Below are 23,704 nucleotides of genomic sequence, written 5' to 3'. Positions count from 1 at the left end.
TGTATCTATATGGCACACATGAACTAGCGCTGTCTTGCTGTAAAAAATGGTCAAAATGCACTGAGATAAGAAACGGCCTTCAAGGGCTTAGAAGTTAGCATATGAATCTACCTAGGTTTAGTTTTCAACAAAGAATACCAAAAGAACAAAGAAAATTGATTTAGAAAAGTAAATTGGAACGTTGTTTAAAATTGCATGCTCTCTCTGAATCATGAAAGATTAATTTTGACTAGACTGTCCCTTTAAGTCTGGTGCCGAACCCCCCCCCCCCCCAAAAAAAAACTATTTGCAAAACACTGCTTATATTATATGTTTGCTACACTTGCTGACCAGAATAGACAATCTAAATCTGGAATGGAGAGTGGATTTAATTGTCAGAGAGATTTACACAAACTGTGCCTAAGGATAAATACAAGTTACAGGGACATGCTCATAACATTATTTATTATTATTATTAATAAAATCTACATTGTTTCAGACCCATATGACTGTATCAGAGATTCTACTCTCTGTAACGGCTTCATATAATATGTGAGCTTTATCAGTGCTCCCTTCCCATATAACGTCAGAAGCCTCCTGCCCCTAGTTGTAGCTCAGTTTAGACTGCGAGGGCCGCAACATTCACCGCTGTGATGGACGTAGATCTGCTGTCTAAATCCTAAAAGAAAAAAATGGCTTTCATGCCCCTTTAAAGTTGTCTAGCACAGGAGTCAGAAACCTTGGGCCCCCAGATGTTTTGGAACTACTATTCCCATGATGCTCAGACAGCCTAAAGAGTATCTCGGCATCATGGGAAATGTAGTTCCAAAACATCTGGGGGCCCACATTTGATGACTCCTGGTCTAGTGCATTATCGTATTTACATTAGCAGATACTACAAGTTCATAAATGGCACCTGCATTACATTTTCAAAGGCTACAGCCCTTCAGCATGTCTTTACAGTTCAGCAGGCAAATACAATGAGGACCCTTTAAAGGCTATGGAGAAGTGGTCACATTCACTTTAGCGCTGCAGACCATTCTTAAAGGGAAACTGTAATCAAAACACAAAGTACAATATTTGAAAAAAATAATTTCTTAATGATCATTTTTGCAATATATATGAATTAAAAACTTTGCTGCTAAAGTTGTTAAAATTGAGTGTGAACTTGTCTGTGATGTCATTTCCTGTTATGAGCTGTATGATACTTTAGTATTGTTTCTTCCTCACACAGCTCACTACTTTCCTACACTCCCTAATATCTGTATTACATGTATAGAGACACCTAGTCATTGACCACTAACTGTAAGAGTGCTAGCTGTGAGTTTACTGCACATAGCAATGAAGGAAACAGCTGCCTCCCTGCCCTGATAGATGTGCTCTGTGGTTGATTACAATTCGTTCACAGTCTGGGTTACCATGGCAACAAACTAGTCTCTGCAGTGAGGGCAGCTAATACTTACATTGCTCCCTTACAAGTTGTCGTAGCTACCAAAACTAAGTTCCCCTGACAAGTTACCTTATATCTGCTAAAGTAAGACAGAAAACTGCTGCCTTCTATGGTGTGTAGAGCAAGATGTGCTCAGCTATTATTGTCACAGCCAGCAGTACCTGGTAGCTGAGCTGGTGGCTCTATACATGTAATGCAGATGGTTAGGGAGCGTAGGAAAATAGCTAAATGTGTGGAGAAGAAACAATACTATAGTATCATACAGCTCATAACAGGTGTCAGGGTGCTAGGAATCAGACTGAGACGAGAAGTGCAAAAATAATCACACCTTTATTAATAGCAAAACATAATAAAAAGTCCACAAGTGAAATAACAAGCCAGGAATCAAAACCAGAGCTGGTAGTCAGACGAGCCGAGTCAGGAGCCAAAGCGAATAGTCAGACGAGCCGGAATCAGGAACAAGGAGAACAACAGAGTCAGGAACAAGCCAGGGATCAGAAACCAGGAGGGACGTCAGACAGCCAGGTTGTACACAGGAGCTCTCAAAAACAGGTCTGAGACAACGCAAGGGCAAAGCATACTGAACAGAGGCCCTTTAAATAATAAGTGATGACATCACAATTCTGAGACTGCATCCTGTCTCACATGGATGATGTACACCAGTCTGGCCATAAAAGGAAGTGCAGGAAATGAGCAGCATCACACAGTATGCACCAGAGTCAGCAATAGAGGTGAGTAAATTGGGTGCCAGCAGCACATGGCAAACAAAACAGGGAAAAAACCCTGACAACAGGAAATTACATCACACACAAGTTCACTCTCAATTTTAACAACTTTAGCTTCAAAAAATGTTATATATTTATATATAAATAAATATATTGCAAAATACTATGTAAGCTATTCTTTAAAAAAAAAAATATATTGTACTTTGTTTTCTGATTACAGTGTCCTTTTAAAGGACCAATAAACACAGTAGAATTATGTAATCAACAAATGCCTACTAAAAAGATAATGCAAAAACACTTACATTTAAATTTTAAATGAGTAGTAGTTTTTTTGGACAAATTTCAAAGTTAGTTCTATTTCTTTCATACATGTGATGAGAGTCCATGATCCATTACTCCTGGGAATTACTCTTCCCTACCACTAAGAGGAGGCAACCATTCCCAACCCCAAGAACTCTATAAAAACCCTCCCATCTCACAAATACCTCAGTCTCGTCTTTGCCTCCGCTGGAAGTGGTGGGAAGATGAAGATGTGCATTTGATTCTTCACAGAGAGGGGTTCTCAGATGAAGTTGAGGCCAATTTCCCCTCAGAGTACAGTGTTTGTCAGAGGGATGTAGTTGGAGTATTGGAAGTGACATATATGGATTTAGTCACAAGCCTTGCCACGGGGGTCGCAGGGACTTGTCCTTTGCTTCTGCCTGTTGGTTTGTCTATATACTCATATTTCAGTTCCTCTGCTGTTATGGTTCAGCACTGGTCTTGGCTTCCTAGTGGTTTCCTCCAGTAGCAGAGAGCCTTTGGGTAAGTACTATATTTTTATGTACTTTGCCGTCTTAAAGCTGTTTAGGTTATCACTATATATATTGTTATATATGTGCATGGCCTTTGACAAAGCTGAGGCAAAATGCGCATTGGATGTTCACCTGCAGTAATTAACCCTTATGTAATTATGTGTATTGTACTTAATACTTGATAACCATTACATGGCTATAAACAGGGTATAACTGCATTAGTATTAAAGGTTCAGTTTTATTTCCACCCTATCCCATGGGTATTTAATTAAGGTTCAGTGGTGAGTGCCGTGTTATTTGATATTTACACTTTTAAAGTGTTAATATGTCTTTTTAATGGCATACATTTTTTCACACGTATTTTTTTTTTTTGACGTTTCAGTATTTTCATGTGCATATTTTGATGCATGCTATTGATGTACACTATTTTTTTGTGCGTATACTTTTTTTGACGCACGTTGATTCCTTCTGGTCTGTGTGCTTTGGCCTGTGTTGGTGTGTTACTGTGCATACTATTTAGTCCCCATTTCTATTATATATGACGTAAGTTTGAAGACCACCTCACTTTACGTTTTGTTTGGATGTAAGATGCACTTGTCTTGTATTAGTGTTATTTTCAAATTGTAAGTATTTTTAGAGTTGTTTTCATATGGGGTAAGTTTCTTTCCTTTCTTCAAGAGCTCTTTTAATGGGGACATTGTCATTAAACTTTATGTTTTCTGCATTTAACCTTATTATTAGTTTTTTGCAGTTATGGAGCCTTGTAATTCTGTCCCTAAATCTGCCTTTGAAGCTGGGTCATATAAACATTTTACTACCAGTGTTAAATGTTTATATTGTTATATGCTAAGGTATTTCCTTCAGCAATCGTATGCAATACATGTATTAATGTTTTAATGCATTCTGACAATTACTAATAATGTTCTTGCTTCAAAAGATTTTATTGCTCCTCCTGTTTGTTCCTTACAGGAAGAATATACTACTTTCTCCTGGAATTATAATCTTCATTCGAACAGCTATGTTCTCTTTCAACTAAGCGTAAAAGGTCAGTTCAGAATTTACCTTCTTCTAGTTGTGAGGCTGCTGTGTCCTCGGAGGGAGTTGTTTTTTCTTTGTTGATCAAGAGTCTTACTCTGATCATTTTACTGACATCCCTTTATTTTCACTAAATACAGTAGATTTGCATAATTAACAAATGCATGAAAAAAAGACAATGCAAAAGCGATTAGGGGCATATTTATCAAGCTCCGTATGAGGCCCTTTGAAGGCTTGCTGGACCGCTGCTCCATAACTTGTCTGCCTGCTCTGAGGCGGCGGATAGAAATCTACCCGATCTAATGTGATCAGGTTGATTGACACGCCCTGCTAGTGGCCGATTGGCCGCGAATCTGCAGGGGGCGGCATTGCACTAGCAGTTCACAAGGACTGCTGGTGCATTGATAAATGCAGACAATGTATGCTGTCAGCATTTATTGATGTGCAGCGGACATGATATGCTACTTCGTATCATGTCCGCTTGCAAATTTATAAATATACCCCTTAGTCTGAACTTCAAATGAGTATTAGATTTTTTTCTGACAAATTTCAGTTATGTCTATTTCTGCTCCTCCTGTATCATGTGACATCCATCAGACAATCACACATGAATATTCTGTGAATTCTTGCACATGCTCAGTAGGAGCTAGTGACTCAAAAAGTGTAAATATAAAAAGACTGTGCACATTTTGCTAATGGAAGTAAATTTGAAAGTTGTTTAAATTGCTACTCTATCTAAATCACAAAAGTTTAATTTTGACTTGAGTGCCCTTTTAAGCATATTCGTTCTCTTTTTAAGAGAATGTTTGCTTTCTTACTTACTTTAGAAGTTGCACGATCCTAAAGAAGAAGGGGACATACCAGTGAAATGTTGTATACTGGCTATTTTTACTCTAGCTATATGTTCTAGCATTCCTTTGGAAGATAGTTCTTCATTTATGGTCCCTTTAGATAGGAAGTTTCTTTCTTTCTGTAGGATGGCCTATTTGCAAGCAAGGTATATTTTCAGTCCTGTAATATTTATTGCTTATGTGGCTGTTGCTTTTGATTCTGCCAGTGAGATTTTTTAAACCTCTTATGTTGCTTAAATGTCCAAAAGCTTTCGTTTGTTGTCACTCATTAATGCTAGAGTATGTCTTTGGATGTCTTTTCTAGAAGCGCATTATAATTAGAATCTTGTCTGCTGACATGATTCCTAATTCCAGACTTTTATCTTTTTCTTTACAGAGAAAGATTTAATTTGGCTCTTGTTTAGATTTCCATTATTTTTACGGTGTCGGGTTAAGGAGCTTTTCATTCTCAGGACTAGTAGTCCGAGGGTATTTTTTAAGCTCAGGTTTGTGTTTTGTTTCATCGGAACAGGCTCCGAAATCTTTCTTTCGGCCTAGAATCAGAGTTTTTCTGGCTCCGTCTGGACACAAAATAATGTTTTTTGCTTAATATTTCAGTGCCTGTTACTGGATTTCAGCACTATACCCTCTTCTTGCAAGGCTGCAAACCTAGAAACCAGCCAATTTATTGGCTCTGAGGAATGCTGACAGGATCAGTGCCCATTAGTTGAAATGGAACAGACCTAAACAATTAAAGATTTTTTTCCCCCATCCAAGTTGGCATGTAGGTGCAACCCTCAATCGAGTGGCATTGGTAACGACTAGGGGGTAGGTTACTCCTTTTTCAGGAAGTTTGGTTTGAGGTTCTTTGAATTCTTATTATAGTCTTAAGAATATAGAAAAGGTTTCAGATCAAGGCCTCCCAAGAGAGGGTTTTTTCTGTTCTATGTTCCTAGGAACTCTGTAGACTCAGGTATATGGGAATGCCAACCTATTCATTGTTCCATAAGTAGGAAGGAACTTTCAGATCTCTTCTGATCTAGAAACTTTGAACACGTTTCTTAAGTTCCTACTTTTGAAATGGAAACCATTTAGACTTTTCTGTGAGGTCAGCTTATGTCCTCAATATATTTTAAGGATGCTTACATTTATGTTCTTATACCAGGGAACATCATTATTGCTGTCTAATTTCTGCTGATCATGTTAGGACTCTTTAATTAGAAAATAGGTTTTTATCTTAGTCTTCTTTGATCTGGAAGAGTGGTTTTCATCTGGTTATGGTCTATCCAATAATAGAGCTTAGGGGTCACCCAAAGATAGTTCTGATGGCTTCCTGGTTCAATCTGAATTTTCCCAGGTACTGTGTAAGATCCAGGCATCTTTGAACTGTGTTTGTGGATGCTCTGGTCTTTTATTCCAGGGGAATTACAGAGATTTGGCAGTAAGAGCTTTGGTGAGTCTGTTTTGCTCCAGCTTGTTCCTGCAGTATTTGATATGAAGATCTGGTTCTGTTGTCCAGTATATCTCCTTGGCTGCTTCTTTTGTATCCAGGCAATTATAATATCCTTCTTTCTATGAAGATTCTAGTTCTCTTGGTTTGATGGCATGGAGATAGAATCAGAAAGCCTTTGAACTATTTGTTCAGTTATTGAATTTCTTATACAGGGTTGTAAGTCTGTGACTAGACTAATTATTGTTTAAAGGTCTAGAAGGCCTTTATTTCTTGGTGTTCGAATCAGGTTTTTTTGGCACTCTTTTAGCATTCCTAGAATTCTTGCTATATTTACAGGATGGTTTGGATAAGGAATTATCCTCCAGTTCTTTTGAAGGGTCAGTTTTCTGTCCCATTTAGTATTGGTCTGTAAGAAGAATGACATCCATGGTTTAGTTCTAGCCTGGCCTAGATCCTTCTTTGTTATTCTTAATGTAACATATGCCTGCCTAATATCACTGTCCCTTTAAGACGGCCTTCCCAGCTACTGACAATCATACTGTTTGGGGAGTATCTGCATTCAACTTACATGCCAAATTAATTAATCATTGATGCACCTGATTCCCTCAGCCTCTTTTTAAATAATCTCAGGCCTAATGTGCATTGCATTAGCTTTAAAGTTTTGTTCCAGAACAGAGGTCTGGGATTGTTCCAGCATGGATTTTACCAGCATATTCAAACTACAGCCTTTCCTTTTAGCTATGCTTAAAATCATCTAATCGCAAGTATCCATATAAATCCATTTTGTTTCCTGGACACTGCTACTTAACAAACTCTGAACTTATTCTAAATTACAAGTATGCATTTGGTTATAATCACTCTCTAATTACTACAACAGCATCATACTCAGAACTTTATAACTATTCACTGCTACAAGTTGTCATAGCTGAAATATCCTCCTGCAAATATATTAATATATTGAGAACTCTGCATCTATGTGTTCAGTTAAACTGCTTTCCTGCGATTCTCCAATATATGCACAAACAGTATTTAGTGCCTTAAACTTGCAACTTGTCTATCACCTTTGCTGCTCTGCTTATTACTGACATACAGCTCTATATAATAGTATGTACTGTGAACCTGCAACAAACCTTAGTTTGCATCTGTGAGTCAATCTTCTACCAGTTTACTCTGAAGCCTGAACATCTTACATTGTTATATTTTTCACTCATGAATCCTGCAGCTACTCCTATTAACTATAAGTCACAGTATCAATTTATGTTTCCATTGAAGTTAGAATATATTGTATACATATGTTTCACTCTCCATGAATTCTACAATAACTTCTTGCAACTATGAATCCCAGAATATCATCTATCCACGTCCAGGATACTCTTCCCCGGGTCAGGGGTCGGTGTCTCCAATTCCCTACTACTGCCCTGAGGGTCTGTGACCTGAGCGCATATACACCGGAAAATGACACATAATGGTTTCTCATATTGTGGCTTCTGTTATAGCTTTGTAGTATTATTTTGATATTACTAAGATTTTCAGGCAAACTTTTAGAGGATTTCGGCCATAGCTTTTGTTTCAAAAAGCTTTCTTGGAAACTGGTCAGCCTCCATCTAGATGCCGTTCTGCCCCTTTTTTAAGACCAGTTGAACATTTTAGAATGTTTTATTGGTGGACCAATTTTTGCTAGTCAGCAATTTGGTCTTCTTTGCATATTTTTCTACCATTTTAATGTTCTTGCTTCTTCTGAGGCAGCGTTTGGTAGGGTGTCCTTCAGGCAGTTATCTCAGGTTGATTTATTTTGTTTTGTTTTTTATTGCCTTTTTTTAGGCTCTATTAGGTTTGTGGATTTAGTTTCTCAGTGAAAAAAAGATTGTGGACACCACAGCTTGGGTAATAGTTCCCGAGAGTAATGGATTGTGGACTCTCACCACCTGTATGAAAGAAAACATAATGTATTCTTACCTTATAAATTAATTTCTTTCATGGTGGTGAGTCCACGAGACCCCATCCTGTTTTATCCCCCCCTGCTCCTATTTAGTTTGTTCTTATTGCTTTTCCTTCCTCTTTTTGCTTGGCTATACATTAGACTGAGGTACTGGTTAGGTGGGAGGGGTTTTATAGAGTTCTCGGGGTTTGGCAATCTTTGCCTCCTCCTAGTGGTAGAGAATAGTCATTCCCAGAAATAAAGGATCATGGACTCTCACCACTATGAAAGAAATTAATTTCTTTCATAGTGGTATAACAAGTCATTGGAAATTAACGGAAAAACAATTATAACGTATACTGTCCCTTTAAGGAAACAAGCTACATTTACAAAACAAAAAACAAATGTTGAATGTTCAGAACATTTTTTTGCATTCATTTAAAGGGACCTATCTTTCATGATTCAGGAAAACCATACAATTCTAATTAAAGGACCAGTCAACACTGTAGATTTGCATAATCAACAAATGCATGATAAGAAGACAATGCAATAGCACTTAGTCTGAACTTCAAATGAGTAGTAGATTTTTGTTAAATAAATTGCAAAGTTTTGTCTATTTCCACTCCCCCTGTATCATGTGACAGCCATCAGCCAATCACAAATGCATATACGTTTATGCTGTGAATTCTTGCACATGCTCAGTGACTCAAAAAGTGTAAATATAAAAAGACTGTGCACATTTTGTTAATGGAAGTAAATTGGAAAGTTGTTTAAAATTGCTGCTTTATCTGAATCATGGAAGTTTAATTTTGACTTGAGTGTCCCTTTAACTTTCTAGTGCACTTCTGTTATCAAATTTGCTTTGTTCTCATTGTATTCAATGTTAAACGGACTATCAAGATAGATTCAGAAGCAGCAGTGCACTACTGGGAGCTAGCGGCTGATTGGTGGCTGCATTTATATACCTCTTGTCATTGTTTACCTGATATGTTCAGCTAGCTCTCAGTAGTGCATCACTGCTCCTTCAACAAAGGATACCAAGAGAATAAAGCAAATTTGATAATTCGAGTAAAATAGAAAGTTGTTTTTAACTGTATGCTCTATTTGAATCATGAAAGAAAATATTTGGGTTTCACATCCCTTTAAAATAAATGAATGCGGCCAACATTTATTATTTTCATTAAACATAACAAAACATTCACCCAGCCCTTATTCATGCACATTCCTTTAATTTAATTGAATACAAGCGCACTGTGTCCCCCTATGTGATTTCTTTTGCACATTTTCTTCATTGTCTATTTCAATCGTGACCCATCTTTTCTCTCTCTTGACTTTACCTCTCTCTTCCTCTCACTTTCCCTCTCTATACACAGATGAGGCAGGCGCTATGGATATGTGTGGTCTCTCCAAATATCATTCAGAGGATCCAGAAGAGAAATATCCTTGGATCTCTAAAATAACAATCACAGTAAGTACTGATAGAAAATGCTCACTAATATATAGCTGTGTGTTCTCTCATGATAAGCAAAAAGTAACTGATAGCTGTATACATTTACTGATCGCCATTATCACTCACTGACACAAAGCTTTGTATTCTTGCCCTATCAGCGCCTAGGTGCAGAAGAGAAGTGTAAAGGCTCCATAGTAACCGAGTATTATATCCTGACAGCCGCTCACTGCTTTATTGTGGATGACTTGGAATCTCCTGACAAAACCAAGGTTCATATAAGTAAGTGTATTTTGTAAGCCCAAATTAGTCTACCCAGTCTCTATCAATATTATGGGGCCGATTTAAAATGCTGCGAATTCAGCATACGCTGTCGGCATTTAGCGATGTCGGGCACACATGATCCGCTACAGCAGATTATGTCCGCCCGACAGTTAATAAATCTACCCCTATATCTCCTCTCACCCAGCCTCCCCAATTTACAGTAACTTTTATCTTTCTTCACTGACTTTTCAGAACAATACATTTTTTAAATCTACCTAATTTTTATCCCCTTCCAACAACCCTGTTAATTTAAAGAAGATTGGAGACTTTATGGACTTTTCGGGAAAAAGTCTCACAAATTGTATAAGTGATACTTTTATTGGCTAACGAAAAATTAATAACAAAACAGACAAATTGCTTGGCTGTAGAGGATGGTGTGTTTGGGATGGAAGCTGTCGTATTTGAGGTATGATGTTGGACCAGCTTGTTTGTGGTATTGGTAGGATTGTATTGTACAGTCTTTTATATAGATGGTAGTATCTAAAGAAATGAACTTGTGTGGTAGGGCGATTAAGGCTGAGTTTGATTGTGGGGTGAAAATGATTAAATCTTTCATGGAATTTGAGGAGACTTTGTTAGCTACATCTATGGCTTCCAAAATGACTCATTCTGGTTCTGGCCTTATGTCAGCCAGCTTATTTAGGAGGTCAGTGGTGTCTTAAATGAAGCTGGCAGTACTCTTTACCAAAGGTTTTAGGATGTTTTCTACCCAGCCAGAAATGTTTTCAGTTAGAGTGCCAAAATCAGAAATTATTCTTGGGTTGCCTTGTTTATATATTTTTTGCACATGTAAAAAGTACCCTTTTTTTGTGTTGGGTCCTCCTGTAGTTTTCTATAGTGTAAAGGCTCAAAGAACAAATACGCTGGGACTGAAGTCTTGCTTATTGTTGCGTTTATTAGGCTGTGCCAAGTAACATCAAAAGGTCACAAGCAGGCGTCTGACGCGTTTTGCGCATGTGCTTCATTAGAGGCTACATTGATTCAGTACTCTGTGATTAATAAATGCTAGAGTAACCAATAGCAGATATTGTTACATCTAATACTATTGTATGCGATTTCAACAATAAAGATATGTATAGCGGGCAGGATTGGAGAGCTGCCTTGATGCTTTCTTAAAGGGACATTTCAGTCACAAATTAAATGCACATAGATTTATTACATCTTTGAATAGAAACATATTTGCAATATACATGTATTAGCAAAAATGCTTCTAGTGAAAGTTTTCACTGTTTTAGTGTTAACATTTTTCTCTGCACATGCATGTGAAGCATAGCTAAATATTGTCACTGCACTCACAATTTAAATAATGCAGCTGCTCAGATCATCAGTGGTGCTTGTATCATGTCAGCAGTTAACAAATTGAGTAATTGCCAGATGGTACAAGCACCTTAGGCTTTCTGTGTGTAAAATGCTGGTGCCCGGTGCATACTTAAATACAGTTTTGAAACAGCTATAGCTTTTATTAGAAGCATTTTTGCTAATGCATGTATATTACAATAATGATTCTGTTCAATACCGAAATACATCCATGTGGTTTCCAATTTTGGCTTGAATATCCCTTTAATGTCACTTTTCTTCCTGATTACAGTAGCCCCACCCTTGTCTGCCGGTTTGATGGTAATGTCTTTGTTTCATTTTAGTGACCTTATTGGGTTCCCTTCTTGATAGCTTAGGTTGTATAACGGTGTGGTGTTTCTATTCAGAATTGTGTTTATTACCATATTTCTAAATGTATCTAGCTATATTTCCTTTGTGGGTTATGTCCAGAGGGGGATATCCAGTTTGAGTTCTTTCTTGTTAGGATGATTTATTGGTTTCTTCTGCAGTGTGGTTCCAACTCTTTCTCATTTTAGTAATATTCCTTAAGGCGTACTTTCCTGAAGTATTCTTCAATGTCACTGCAGAGTTCTATTTTATTTAGAAATGTTGTGGGACAGAAAGACAGTTTTTTGGCGAACACATAGTGTTGTTGTGTAGTATGAGTTGTTCTGTGGTCTCTAAAGCCTTTTGTAGAAATCCAACATACATAAGATGCCAGATTACATCACATTATTATCCCTATTTACAGGTTAATCATTTTTTGGGAATCTTAAAGGGACAGTAAAGTAAAAAAAAATATTTCATGATTTAAATAGGGCATGTAATTTTAAACAACTTTCCAATTTACTTTTATTACCAATTTTGCTTTGTTCTCTTGGTATTCTTAGTTGAAAGCTAAATCTAGGAGGTTCATGTGCTAATTTCTTAGACCTTGAAGACTGCCTCTAATCGGAAAGCATTTTGACAGTTTTTCACCACTAGAGGGCGTTAATTCATGTGTTTCATATAGATAACATTGAGCTCTGGCACATGAAGCTCCTAAGAGGAAGCACTGATTGGCTAAAAATGCATGTCTGTCAAAAGAACTGAAATAAGGGATACAAGGTAATCACAGAGGTAAAAAGTATATTATTATAACTGTGTTGGTTATGCAAAATTGGGGAATAGGTAATAAAGGGATTATCTACCTTTTTTTTGTTGAAATGATTTTTATTGAAGTCATAAACAGATACAGAATATAGGGTATGCCCCAAAACATTTGCAAGTCATTGTATACACAGCATAAGTAGAAAAGTAATGCATTCTAACATCTCAAACATTTCCATAAAATGTGGGCTATTACATAGAAAGACTTCCGTTTTGTTTTAGAGTATTATAAATCTAATATAAGCGAGAATGGTCCTCTCCTAGTTATATACAAAGAAGAGCAGGGTATCTATTAAGATAAGGGTAAGACTAGGGAGGAGGTAGCTCTATTGTTTTATGGGGAAGGGGGATGCAGCGGGCGAGAGCCGCTCAAAATGTAATAGGGGAGGGGAATGGAGGGGAAGATGGTTAGCCAGTTAGTATGTCAGCACCAGGAGCGGGTGTAATTGAAACTAAAGGATTACTACTTAATATGAACGTAATCAAACTCATCCAACCCCTTGTACTCCTATAGAGGGAGCCTGAGATCATATACATACAAGCTCAAACCACAAATGTAATTAGGTTAACTTTAAATGCATTTCAGAAGACATGAGCATTAATTAGGTTAATGAGACAGAGTCTAACTTAGCTATTTAGGTGCAATGAGCATGCATGTGTTACTATCTAATGAAATTAGGCACTCATCCCATGGTAGCCAAAAGGTGAATTGTCCAGTATAAGGATAGATTTAAAAATAAAATATCTAGATACATAGGAGAACGCTAATATAACCTACTACTAACTGTTCACCCAGACATGAATATATAAATACTGGAGAACCTGCCAATAGTATAATTATCTCTAAACAGTGCGATGTATGAGAGAAAACAGGAGCAATAGGCTATGTGGTATATATCCACATCATGACACGTAGCAGTAAAGAGAGGCAGACACCCATACTATATATATATGTTAGCTAAATATGACTGACTGGGCTGCTCATTAGTTTATGGTTGGATTTCAGGACCATGTAGGACCATAGGGAGTAAAACATACAGAGATGTTAGGGAAACTTAGGAAGGATCTCTAGATTTGATTCTCTTATGGACGCTAAGAATAAGAAGAATGCAAGTTAGAGCCTAATGGTTGATATATGGGTATCTATTGGAGCATAACAGATATATTGTGAGATGAGGTAGTAACTATCAAGTAATCAGGTTCTTTATGTCCTATAAACTGTTAAAATGAGGGACACTGAACACCAGTAGAAGCTCAACCCATATTCAGACGGCCATAAGTAGTGATATACAAATACAATGACTTATAGCATATATAGACATGTATATCATAAAAGCTTAACATTAATAACACTGCATGAATTCTAAACGATAACAAGTCTTTGTGTGAGAAACTATCCTTATGGTTCTATGCCTTCATGCCAGAAGACTCCTAAAACGTATAAGTGTGAATCTGCAGGAACTCGGCGTCAGAGATTATCAAGGGAGTGCCAGATACTACTTACATATGAATGCAAGGGCAAACCATGGTTAACTTTTAGGCTTAAGTTTCCTTAATTATTGAGAAGTACAAGAATGGCCGGGGGGGTATGTGCTTTGTATGGGTATATCCTGGATTCATGGAACTAGTATAGCGGGCGTTACATGTGGGGGTCAAAACATTTGTTGTGCACATCATACAATATTAACAACAGAACCTCAGACAAGATTGATACGAAGAGCAATGTTAAACATAATCTGTTAAGAACCATTATAATATATAGATCACTTATAAAGACAATACTAGAAAACCTAAAACCAGAGGGTTGAAATAGCTTAATTAGTCCTATGACCAATATCGTTGAAGACTGCACAAGAGGGTGAACATCATATACCCCTTGCCTATGTATAGACCTTGATAAAAACAGCAGTTATGAGGTTAGTAAGCTGTGAAACTAGTAACTTACTAACACTAAACAATAATGGATTATGCTATACCGTTAAACAAACCAGTGTGAAACATTAAAGGAGCTGTAATATTTAACATATAAGTTTAAGTCAGGGGTGTCCAAACTTTGCTCTCCAGAGGTTTTGGAACTACATTTCCCATGATGCTCAGCTAGATAAAATGCTGGCTGAGCATCATTGGAAATGTAGTTCCAAAACCTCTGGAGAGCAAAGTTTGGACACCCCTGGTTTAAGTAATTGTGTTCATTATAGGGATTAGCAGTCCTCTATAAAATAATTAGGTATACTAGGCATTCACCCTATGCCACAGACCGGGGACTTAGATTTGCGTTCAGACTCTTCCCATGTCTGTCCTGTATCCCACGGCCAGCTCGAGAACTGGTTCGGATCTTGTGAGAGAGCACTGTTAACACAGAAAGTGCTCTGATACAGCGCAGCATTTGAACAGTCCTCAATAAAGCATTCCCCTAACCGAGGTCTCCATGTAGGTAGGATTGAGCTCCTGAAGAGAAGGTTAGAACGTAATGCAGCCAGCCACTCTCGTAGCTGAGGATCATGGCGCTGGGCAGACATATCCAGCAAGTCCCATCTGTGTGCGGTTAGTTTCCCTGCAGGTATAAATCCCTGTAATTCCTTACTTTTGGCTCCGGAGTTTTTATAATGGGTTTCCCTCGTGGCCCCCATCCTCTGAGGGCTCTTATCATTAATGGACCGCCACTCTGAAATCTTCACAGCGGTGAGTGAAATAAGCGGTCGGTGCAGGCGCTTTGTGACTTGCACACAGGGATCTTCTGCGCCGCTTGGTATCTTGAGAGGGTTAGGGCTCGGGGACAATTGCCGGCTTTGATAAGGGAGTATACTAGGCATCGGGCATTGCAAGGCCTTAATCTGGGGAAATCCTATCAGTTCCGGTGAGACAGCAGCTATGTGGAGCGTGTCATCTGAGCTTAATTGCGTTGGGTTGCTTTTTGCAAATCTATCTAGGATGCACATTGGGTCCCATCTGGGCTGCTTTTCTTGTGGTCGTACACAGCAAGGGTGAGTAAGCAGTGTGTCATCTGTCTGGCCCGCCATGTGGGTGTCATAGTTAGGTAGGCGAGAAACGCCATCTTGGTTGCGTAGCTCTGTGATGATGGACTGCAAGCTGCTGAAGTGACTGTCAGCTCTATCCAACAGGCCTGCCAGCAGAGAAGAAAGGTGCATAGGAAAGTCTTCCATCTTACAGGCAAAATATAATAACGATATAGGTTCCTGAAATTCTATAAATTAAAGTTTTATCGTTCAGGTTTCAGGAGCACAGCTACGAAACGTCTTTCCCCTTTGGCAGTTGGCTCCGCCCCCGATTATCTACCTTTTTAAGCAACACAAATTCTGGTGTTTACTGTCCTTTTAAATATTTCCTCCCATATTTGGTATTTACCTTAAAGGGACAGTCTACTCCAGAATTTTTATTGTTTAAAAATATAGAAAATACCTTTATTACCCATTCCCTAGTTTTGCATAACCAACACAGTACTATTAATACACCTTTTACCTCTGTCATTACTTTGTATCTAAGCTTCTACAGACTGCCCCCTTATTTTAGTTATTTTCACAGACTTGCCTTTTAGCCAATCAGTGCCCCACTCTAGCTGTGAAAAACTAATGCATTAAAATAAGAGGCGGCCTTCAAGGACTTAGAAATTAGCATATGAGTCAACCTAGGTTTAGCTTTAGACAAAGAATACCAAGATCAGAAAGCAAATGTGATGATAAAAATTAATTGGTAAATTGTTTAAAATTGTATGCCCTATCTGAATCATTAAAGATTTATTTCACTCTTTTCAATAATGGTAATGGGAAAATATATAAGATATTAATAGAATTAGGATCTGTTAGTGTTATGATGAATATTGTTGAGTTATGGCAGAAATAATCTGTGATGTTCCTGGATAATACTGATATTATCAAATTTGCTTTGTTCCCATGATATTCTTTGTTGAAGAGATATCTAGGTAGGCATCTGGAGCACTACATGTCAGGAAATAGTGCTGCCCTCTAGTGCTCTATGGATAACATTAGTACTACATGACAGGAAATAGTGCTGCCATCTAGTGCCCTTGTTAATGTATAACATTAGTACTACATGACAGTAAATAGTGCTGCCATCTAGTGCTCTTGCTAATGTATAACATTAGTACTACATGACAGGAAATAGTGCTGCCCTCTAGTGCTCTTGCTAATGTATCACATTAGTACTACATGACAGGTAATAGTGCTGCCCTCTAGTGCTCTTGCTAATGTATAACATTAGTACTACATAACAGGAAATAGTGCTGCCATCTAGTGCTCTTGTAAATGGATAACATTAGTACTACATGACAGGAAATAGTGCTGCCCTCTAGTGTTCTTGCTAATGTATAACATTAGTACTACATGACAGGAAATAGTGCTGCCATCTAGTGCTCTTGCTAATGTATAACATTAGTACTACATGACAGGAAATAGTGCTACCATCTAGTGCTCTTGCTAATGTATAACATTAGCACTACATGACATGAAATAGTGCTGCTATCAAGTGCTCTTGCTAATGTATAACATTAGTACTACATGACAGGAAATAGTGCTACCATCTAGTGCTCTTGCTAATGTATAACATTAGTACTACATGACAGGAAATAGTGCTGCCATCTAGTGCTCTTGCTAATGTATAACATTAGTACTACATGACAGGAAATAGTGCTGCCATCTAGTGCTCTTGCTAATGTATAACATTAGTACTACATGACAGGAAATAGTGCTGCCATCTAGTGCTCTTGCTTATGTATAACATTAGCACTACATGACAGGAAATAGTGATGCCCTCTAGTGCTCTTGCTAATGTATAACATTAGTACTACATGACAGAAAATAGTGCTGCCATCTAGTGCTCTTGCTAATGTATAACATTAGTACTACATGACAGGAATAGTGCTGCCATCTAGTGCTCTTGCTAATGTATAACATTAGTACTACATGACAGGAAATAGTGCTGCCCTCTAATGCTCTTGCTAATGTATAACATTAGTACTACATGACAGGAAATAGTGCTGCCATCTAGTGCTCTTGTTAATGTATAACATTAGCACTACATGACAGGAAATAGTGCTGCCATCTAGTGCTCTTGCTAATGTATAACATTAGTACTACATGACAGGAAATAGTGCTGCCATCTAGTGCTCTTGCTAATGTATAACATTAGTACTACATGACAGGAAATAGAGCTGCCATCTAGTGCTCTTGCAAATGTATAATATTAGTACTACATAACAGGAAATAGTGCTGCCCTCTAGTGCTCTTGCTAATGTATACCATTAGTACTACATGACAGGAAATAGTGCTGTCATCTAGTGCTCTTGCTAATGTATAACATTAGTACTACATGACAGGAAATAGTGCTGCCCTCTAGTGCTCTTGCTAATGTATAACATTAGTACTACATGACAGGAAATAGTGCTGCCATCTAGTGCTCTTGCTAATGTATAACATTAGTACTACATGACAGGAAATAGTGCTGCCATCTAGTGCTCTTGCTAATGTATAACATTAGTACTACATGACAGGAAATAGTGCTGCCATCTAGTGCTCTTGCTAATGTATAACATTAGTACTACATGACAGGAAATAGTGCTGCCATCTAGTGATCTTGCTAATGTATAACGTTAGTACTACATGACAGGAAATAGTGCTGCCATCTAGTGCTCTTGCTAATGTATAACATTAGTACTACTTGACAGGAAATAGTGCTGCCATCTAGTGCTCTTGTTAATGTATAACATTAGTACTACATGTTAGGAAATAGTGCTGCCATCTAGTGCTCTTGCTAATGTATAACATTAGTACTACATGACAGGAAATAGTGCTACCATCTAGTGCTCTATGGATAACATTAGTACTACATGACAGGAAATAGTGCTGCCATCTAGTGCTCTATGGATAATATTCCTGCAAAAGTGTTACCATATAGTGTTCCAGACATGTGCCCCTTCATGAGCTTACGTGTCTGATTTTCAACAAAAGAAACCAAGAGAACAAATAAACATTGATAATAAAAGTAAATTAGAAAGTTGTTTAAAGTTGTATGCTCTATCTAAATCAATAAATACGTTTGTGTTTCATGTCCCTTTAAATGCCATTTTAATAATCGTTCACTGAAAAACTACCTTTGGTTCCTTTCCTAAAATCAATCAACTCTGGGCCAAGGTTAGTTTCTGGGCATCTAAAATAATATAGACAAGAATTATAGCGCTGCGGAATCTGTTGGCGCTCTACAAATAACCGATAATAATAATAATAATAATTCATATAGATTTTTATAATATTATTTTCCTGGATTGTAATTAGATAGATAAGGAGAAGGCTTTGTTTCTTATAAATGGTAATACTGGTAAATAAGAAGAATATCTTGAGAGAATGGTTAACTCCACGAATCCTTAAAGGGACAGTCTACTCCAGAATTGTTATTGTTTAAAAAGATAGATAATCCCTTTATAACCCATTCCCCAGTTTTGCGTAACCAACACTGTTATATTAATATACTTTTTACCTCTGTGATTACCTTGTATCACTATCTACGCCTCTGCAGACTGCCCCCTTGTTTCAGGTCTTTTGACAGACTTGCATTTTAGCCAATCAGTGCCCTTTCATAAGTAACTCCACAGGCATGAGCACAATGTTATTTATATGGCACACATGAACTAATGCCCTCTAGCTGTGAAAAACTGTCAAATACATTCAGATAAGAAGTGGCCTTCAAGGGCTTTGAAATTAGCATATGAGCCTACCTAGCTTTAGCTTTAAACTAAGAATAACAAAAGAAAAACGCTAATTTGATGATAAAAGTAAAATAGAAAGTTGATTAAAATGACATGCCGTATCTGAATCATGAAAGTTTAATTTTGACTAGACTGTCCCTTTAACCTTAAGACAATTTGTTTACCTGTGATAGATCAGTTGATTAGACTTTTTAATGTTCTGTTGGACAGAAGGATAAAGTCAATAAAATGTATTGGACAATTGAGTTATTTCATTAAAGCCTTAATTATTCCTACTCAGAGACAGATTTTTTGTTTTTGGCCCTTTCTATGTTGCAAGTCAAAAATAAGATTTTTTTGTATAATTGTCTATTTTCAACTATTGTAAGAATATGATATTATTTGCTTATTTACACTTTTGTCCTCTTTTTTGTATTTTGGTACCTGTAATAAAATTTAAAAAGAAAATTAATCGTTTTCCTATTTATACTCACTTTATCAAGCTTGTATCTCCATTAGGGATGGGCGAATGTTTTGCAACATTCGAAAAAGGAAACAAATTTTAACACATTAGTTAATTTGTTTTGAATTTTGAACGTTTGTTCAACATTCTAACATTCGTTTAATGTAATAGTATTTCTAATGTTTTCTTTAAATATAATATGCGATTCAAATTTTTCTAATAATTCGATTTAAATTTTGCAATATTCAAATTTAAATTTTTTTCAGAGATATATTTGTAATAGTATTTCTAGTGCTAACTTTAAATGTAATATTCGAAATATAAATATATCAATTTGAATGTTTCTATGTGTCAATTTACTAAATTCCTTCCCACATGAACTATTGCATTTCTGAATACTATTTGTTAAAATCGAATGTTACATCTTAAATTTCAAAAAACAAAAGTAACATTCGAAAACATGAAATAGCATTCAATTACTGAATTTTAATAGATTTTCATTCTTATAAACATTAGATTTTTCAAAACGAATGTCCACAGAACTATTTGTCCTACCAAACGAAATTACACTTTTAGCACTTTCGCCCATCTCTAATGATAACCCCCTCTATCTTACATCTGGGCAATTATTTACTAATATACTGATAGAAAAGAAAGCAAATGTCCAGCGTTCTGTGCAAACCTAATACAGCATATTCAGGCACTTATAAAAGTCCCGCCCACTTGTGTAGTAAAAGCCCAGTTACGTACAAAGAGAAAATGTTTGGGTTTCATATGACTTTAACTCCTCTGTCCCTTTAAATACTCCCTTACCAATGTTTCCTTTAAGGCACGTTTTATGAGCTGCCCAGCAGTGAAACAGTTAATAAGGGAACCACACATTGCATGGCCTTAGAGGAAACACTATTCCTTACTTGCTCCCTGTTTTAATCCCCTCTCATTCTTGCTTCTTATGGTCATAGATGGAAAACAAAAGAATGTTAAAAGTATAAAACGTCACCCAAAATACGACCCTGCAGCCAAACAGGACAAAAATATTCCAAAATCATTTGATTATGACTTGGCCCTGATCGAACTGAAAGACAAGATTGAATTCTCCAGTACAGCCAGGTAAATTTGACCTTGGGATTCAATTTATTAAAGAAACATTCTAATGTTTGCATTACTGACTCTAGGTAACTATTTATTTAACCCCAGCAAAAAAGTTAAACACATAGGCAAAGTCTTACTATGGAGGACATAACTATTCAGCCTAGCAGCAGCAGTTACACAACCCTGCCAATCACCGGCTGTGCCCTTTTCAGGTGCTCTAAAGCTTTCAGCTCCCACACAGAGCTTTACCTATGTGTTTAAACGTAACCCCATTACATCTCTGCCCCTTAACAAAGGTGATAAGATACTACTGCAAAACAACTTACATTTTGGTAAAAAAATGAATGTGACTTGTTGTGCCTACTCTAGTAACAAGTCTGGGTTGACTGCTCCAAATAAGGTGTTCAGGGGTTTAACTATTAAAAACAATTGCAGAAAACAAAGTGTTAATATATTCAGATAGTTTCTAACTCATCAGGTATGTTAATTTACTACACGACCACAGAAGTTGTGTAATTACAATGTGTTTCATATCTCTTTTGTCTACTTTTTTAAAGTGGAAATGTGTATAGTATTGTATATCATGAATATCATGTGGCCCTTTGCATTAGCTTTTGCGGCCCCTGGAAAAAGTAGACTATGTAAGTTTGTAGCCCCAGGAAAAAATGAAAATAAAAGTGTGTACATGTGCAGCAGCGTCAAATTAGTTTTGGAACACATTTTTCAGAACAAATATTCGTAAAATTAGTTTTCAGAATATTCGTCTGCTGCACTTTTCAGGGGAACATTAAGATTCGTTTTCCTTTAACAAATGTAAATAATCCTTAGCTACAGGTGAAAAACATGTTCGCATCACATGTAGTGTTATAATTATCTCTAGCGCGATGGAGAGTTGCGCTAATCCCAAAACTTCTTCACAGAACCGCAGTCTGCGCTAATAGGAGGCTTAACGTGGCAGATCCCAGACTCTACGTTAAAGGAGAAGGCTCTTTAGCGAAGGATCTGGGATCTGCCACGTTAAGCCTTCTATTATCACAGACTGCGGTTCTGTGAAGAAGGATTGAGATTAATGCTGCTCTCCAGCACGCTAGAGGTTATTATTTACCCCTTAAAATCTAATTGAAAGAAAGAAAACTAATGAATATTAATAAGTCATCAGTATTTCTTTGTTTTTTATTAAATTAGTTGCTGCATTTGTTCGTATGTTTGTTTCGTGAAAACAAAATGAATATCCATGTTTTTGTTATGAATTTGCATTCATAAAACAAATGCACTACTGCAACTTGCAGCTATACCCAAATCAGGCCTTTAGCCAATTAATATTTGTAGGAAATATATTATTATTTGGGTGCTTATACCCTTATATGCTGCCCTTAGAGGGACATAATACTCATATGCTAAATCGCTTGAAAGTGATGCAGTATAACTGTAAAAAGCTGACAGGAAAATATCACCTGAGCATCTCTATGTAAAAAAAGATATTTTACCTCAAAATTTCTTCAGCTCACCAGGGTAAGTGTTGTGTAAACAGTTATACTTCAGCTGCTGTCCAGCTGCAAGTTTGAAGAAAAAAAAAATAGCCTATCAGCAACAGTAGTGCTGAGTTTATTCTTTTATTTGCTGTGATAACTGAAATCTTGTGAGATTTCATGGTAAACTTCCTTAAAGTGAATAGGAAAATAACATGACTGTGCCTGAACTTACCAGATACACGCTCCCTTGAAAGTCCTGGGACAAGCCTCCTGATTGGCTGCTTAAAGTCTCTTTACAGTGTGGTGCAAATACTTAGGAAATTTTGAGGTAAGATATGTTCCTTTTAACGTAGAGATATTCAGGTGATATTTTCTAATCAGCATTTTACAGCTATGCTGAATCACTTTCAAGTCATCAGTCAGCTATCATGTCAATTTGAGGCTTCTATAATATTGATCTGCAACCCCAGGTGTTGGGAAATTGGCCATCACTGATGTATATTAAAGGGACAGGAAACCCTAAAAAATCAACATGATTTGGAAAGAACATACAATTTTAAACAACTTTCCAATTTACTTATTTTATCAAATTTGCTTAATTCCCTTGTTATTCTTTGCTGAAGGAACATCATTGCACTACCGGCATCTAGCTGAACACATCTAGTTAGCCAATCACAAGAGACAAATGTGTGCAGGCACCAATCAGCAGTTAGCTCTCACTAGTGTAGGATATGTGCGTATTCATTTTCAACAAGGGATAGCAAGAAAATGAAGCCAATTTGAAAATAGAAATTCATTTATAAGTGTCTTAAAATTACATGCTCTATCTCAATCATGCAAGTTTAATTTTGCCTTTCCTATCTCTCTAAAGTACAGCAGTTAAACATGTAAACAATATGTTTCCCATCACCAGATCCTACTAAACAGTGTGAGAGTACCTATCCCACTTACTGGAAATCAACACACATGCCCACATATCATGTACGGATAGAAATAGTTCATTTTAATTTATCTGTAAAACAAAATATGGCTTTTTAAAGGGGAAAATTATAATATAATGTTTATTTGTAATTATGTGATACAGTTTGGTAGAAAAAAAGTTCTTCATGCAAATCATCTTCATTCACACAAGTCTAGTTTAAAGGGACATAATACTCATATGTTAAATCACTTGAAACTAATGCAGTATAACTGTAAAAAGTTGACAGGAAAATATCACCTGAATATCTCTATGTAAAAAAGGAAGATATTTTACCTCACAATTTCCTCAGCTCACCAGTGTTCTGTAAAAAGTTATACTTCAGCTGCTGCTTAGCTGCAGGTAAAAAAAAAAGGAAAAAATTAACAGCAGCCAATCAGCATCAGCAGTCATGAACTCTTTTACTCTGATCTCATGAGATTTCATAGTAGACTTCCTTAAACTGAATAGGGAAATAACACGAATGTGCATGAGGCTCACTCCCATGCCTGCCCCAGGACAGACATTCTGATTTGCTGCTTAAAGTCCTTTACAATGGGATGTGAATACTTAGAAGATT

At 36.9% G+C, this 23,704-nt stretch overlaps 1 protein-coding gene across 3 annotated transcripts in view; it reads left to right on the top strand.

The window, feature by feature from the left end:
- The window catches only part of LOC128667087 (complement factor B), a 139,548-nt gene that overhangs the window by 107,496 nt on the left and 8,348 nt on the right, over nt 1–23,704 (top strand). For all 3 annotated transcript variants that reach the window (XM_053721976.1, XM_053721975.1, XM_053721977.1), the window contains 3 exons: nt 9,558–9,652; nt 9,793–9,913; nt 20,565–20,712. In XM_053721976.1, coding sequence (XP_053577951.1) covers nt 9,558–9,652; nt 9,793–9,913; nt 20,565–20,712 — 364 coding nt within the window. The remainder of the gene's footprint in view (nt 1–9,557; nt 9,653–9,792; nt 9,914–20,564; nt 20,713–23,704) is intronic.

Source organism: Bombina bombina, chromosome 7 (genome assembly GCF_027579735.1).
Source record: "Bombina bombina isolate aBomBom1 chromosome 7, aBomBom1.pri, whole genome shotgun sequence".
NCBI classification, from domain to species: Eukaryota; Metazoa; Chordata; class Amphibia; order Anura; family Bombinatoridae; genus Bombina; species Bombina bombina.
The sequence above is the reverse complement of the archived record's forward strand: the minus strand, read 5'-3'. Positions and strand labels throughout refer to the sequence as shown.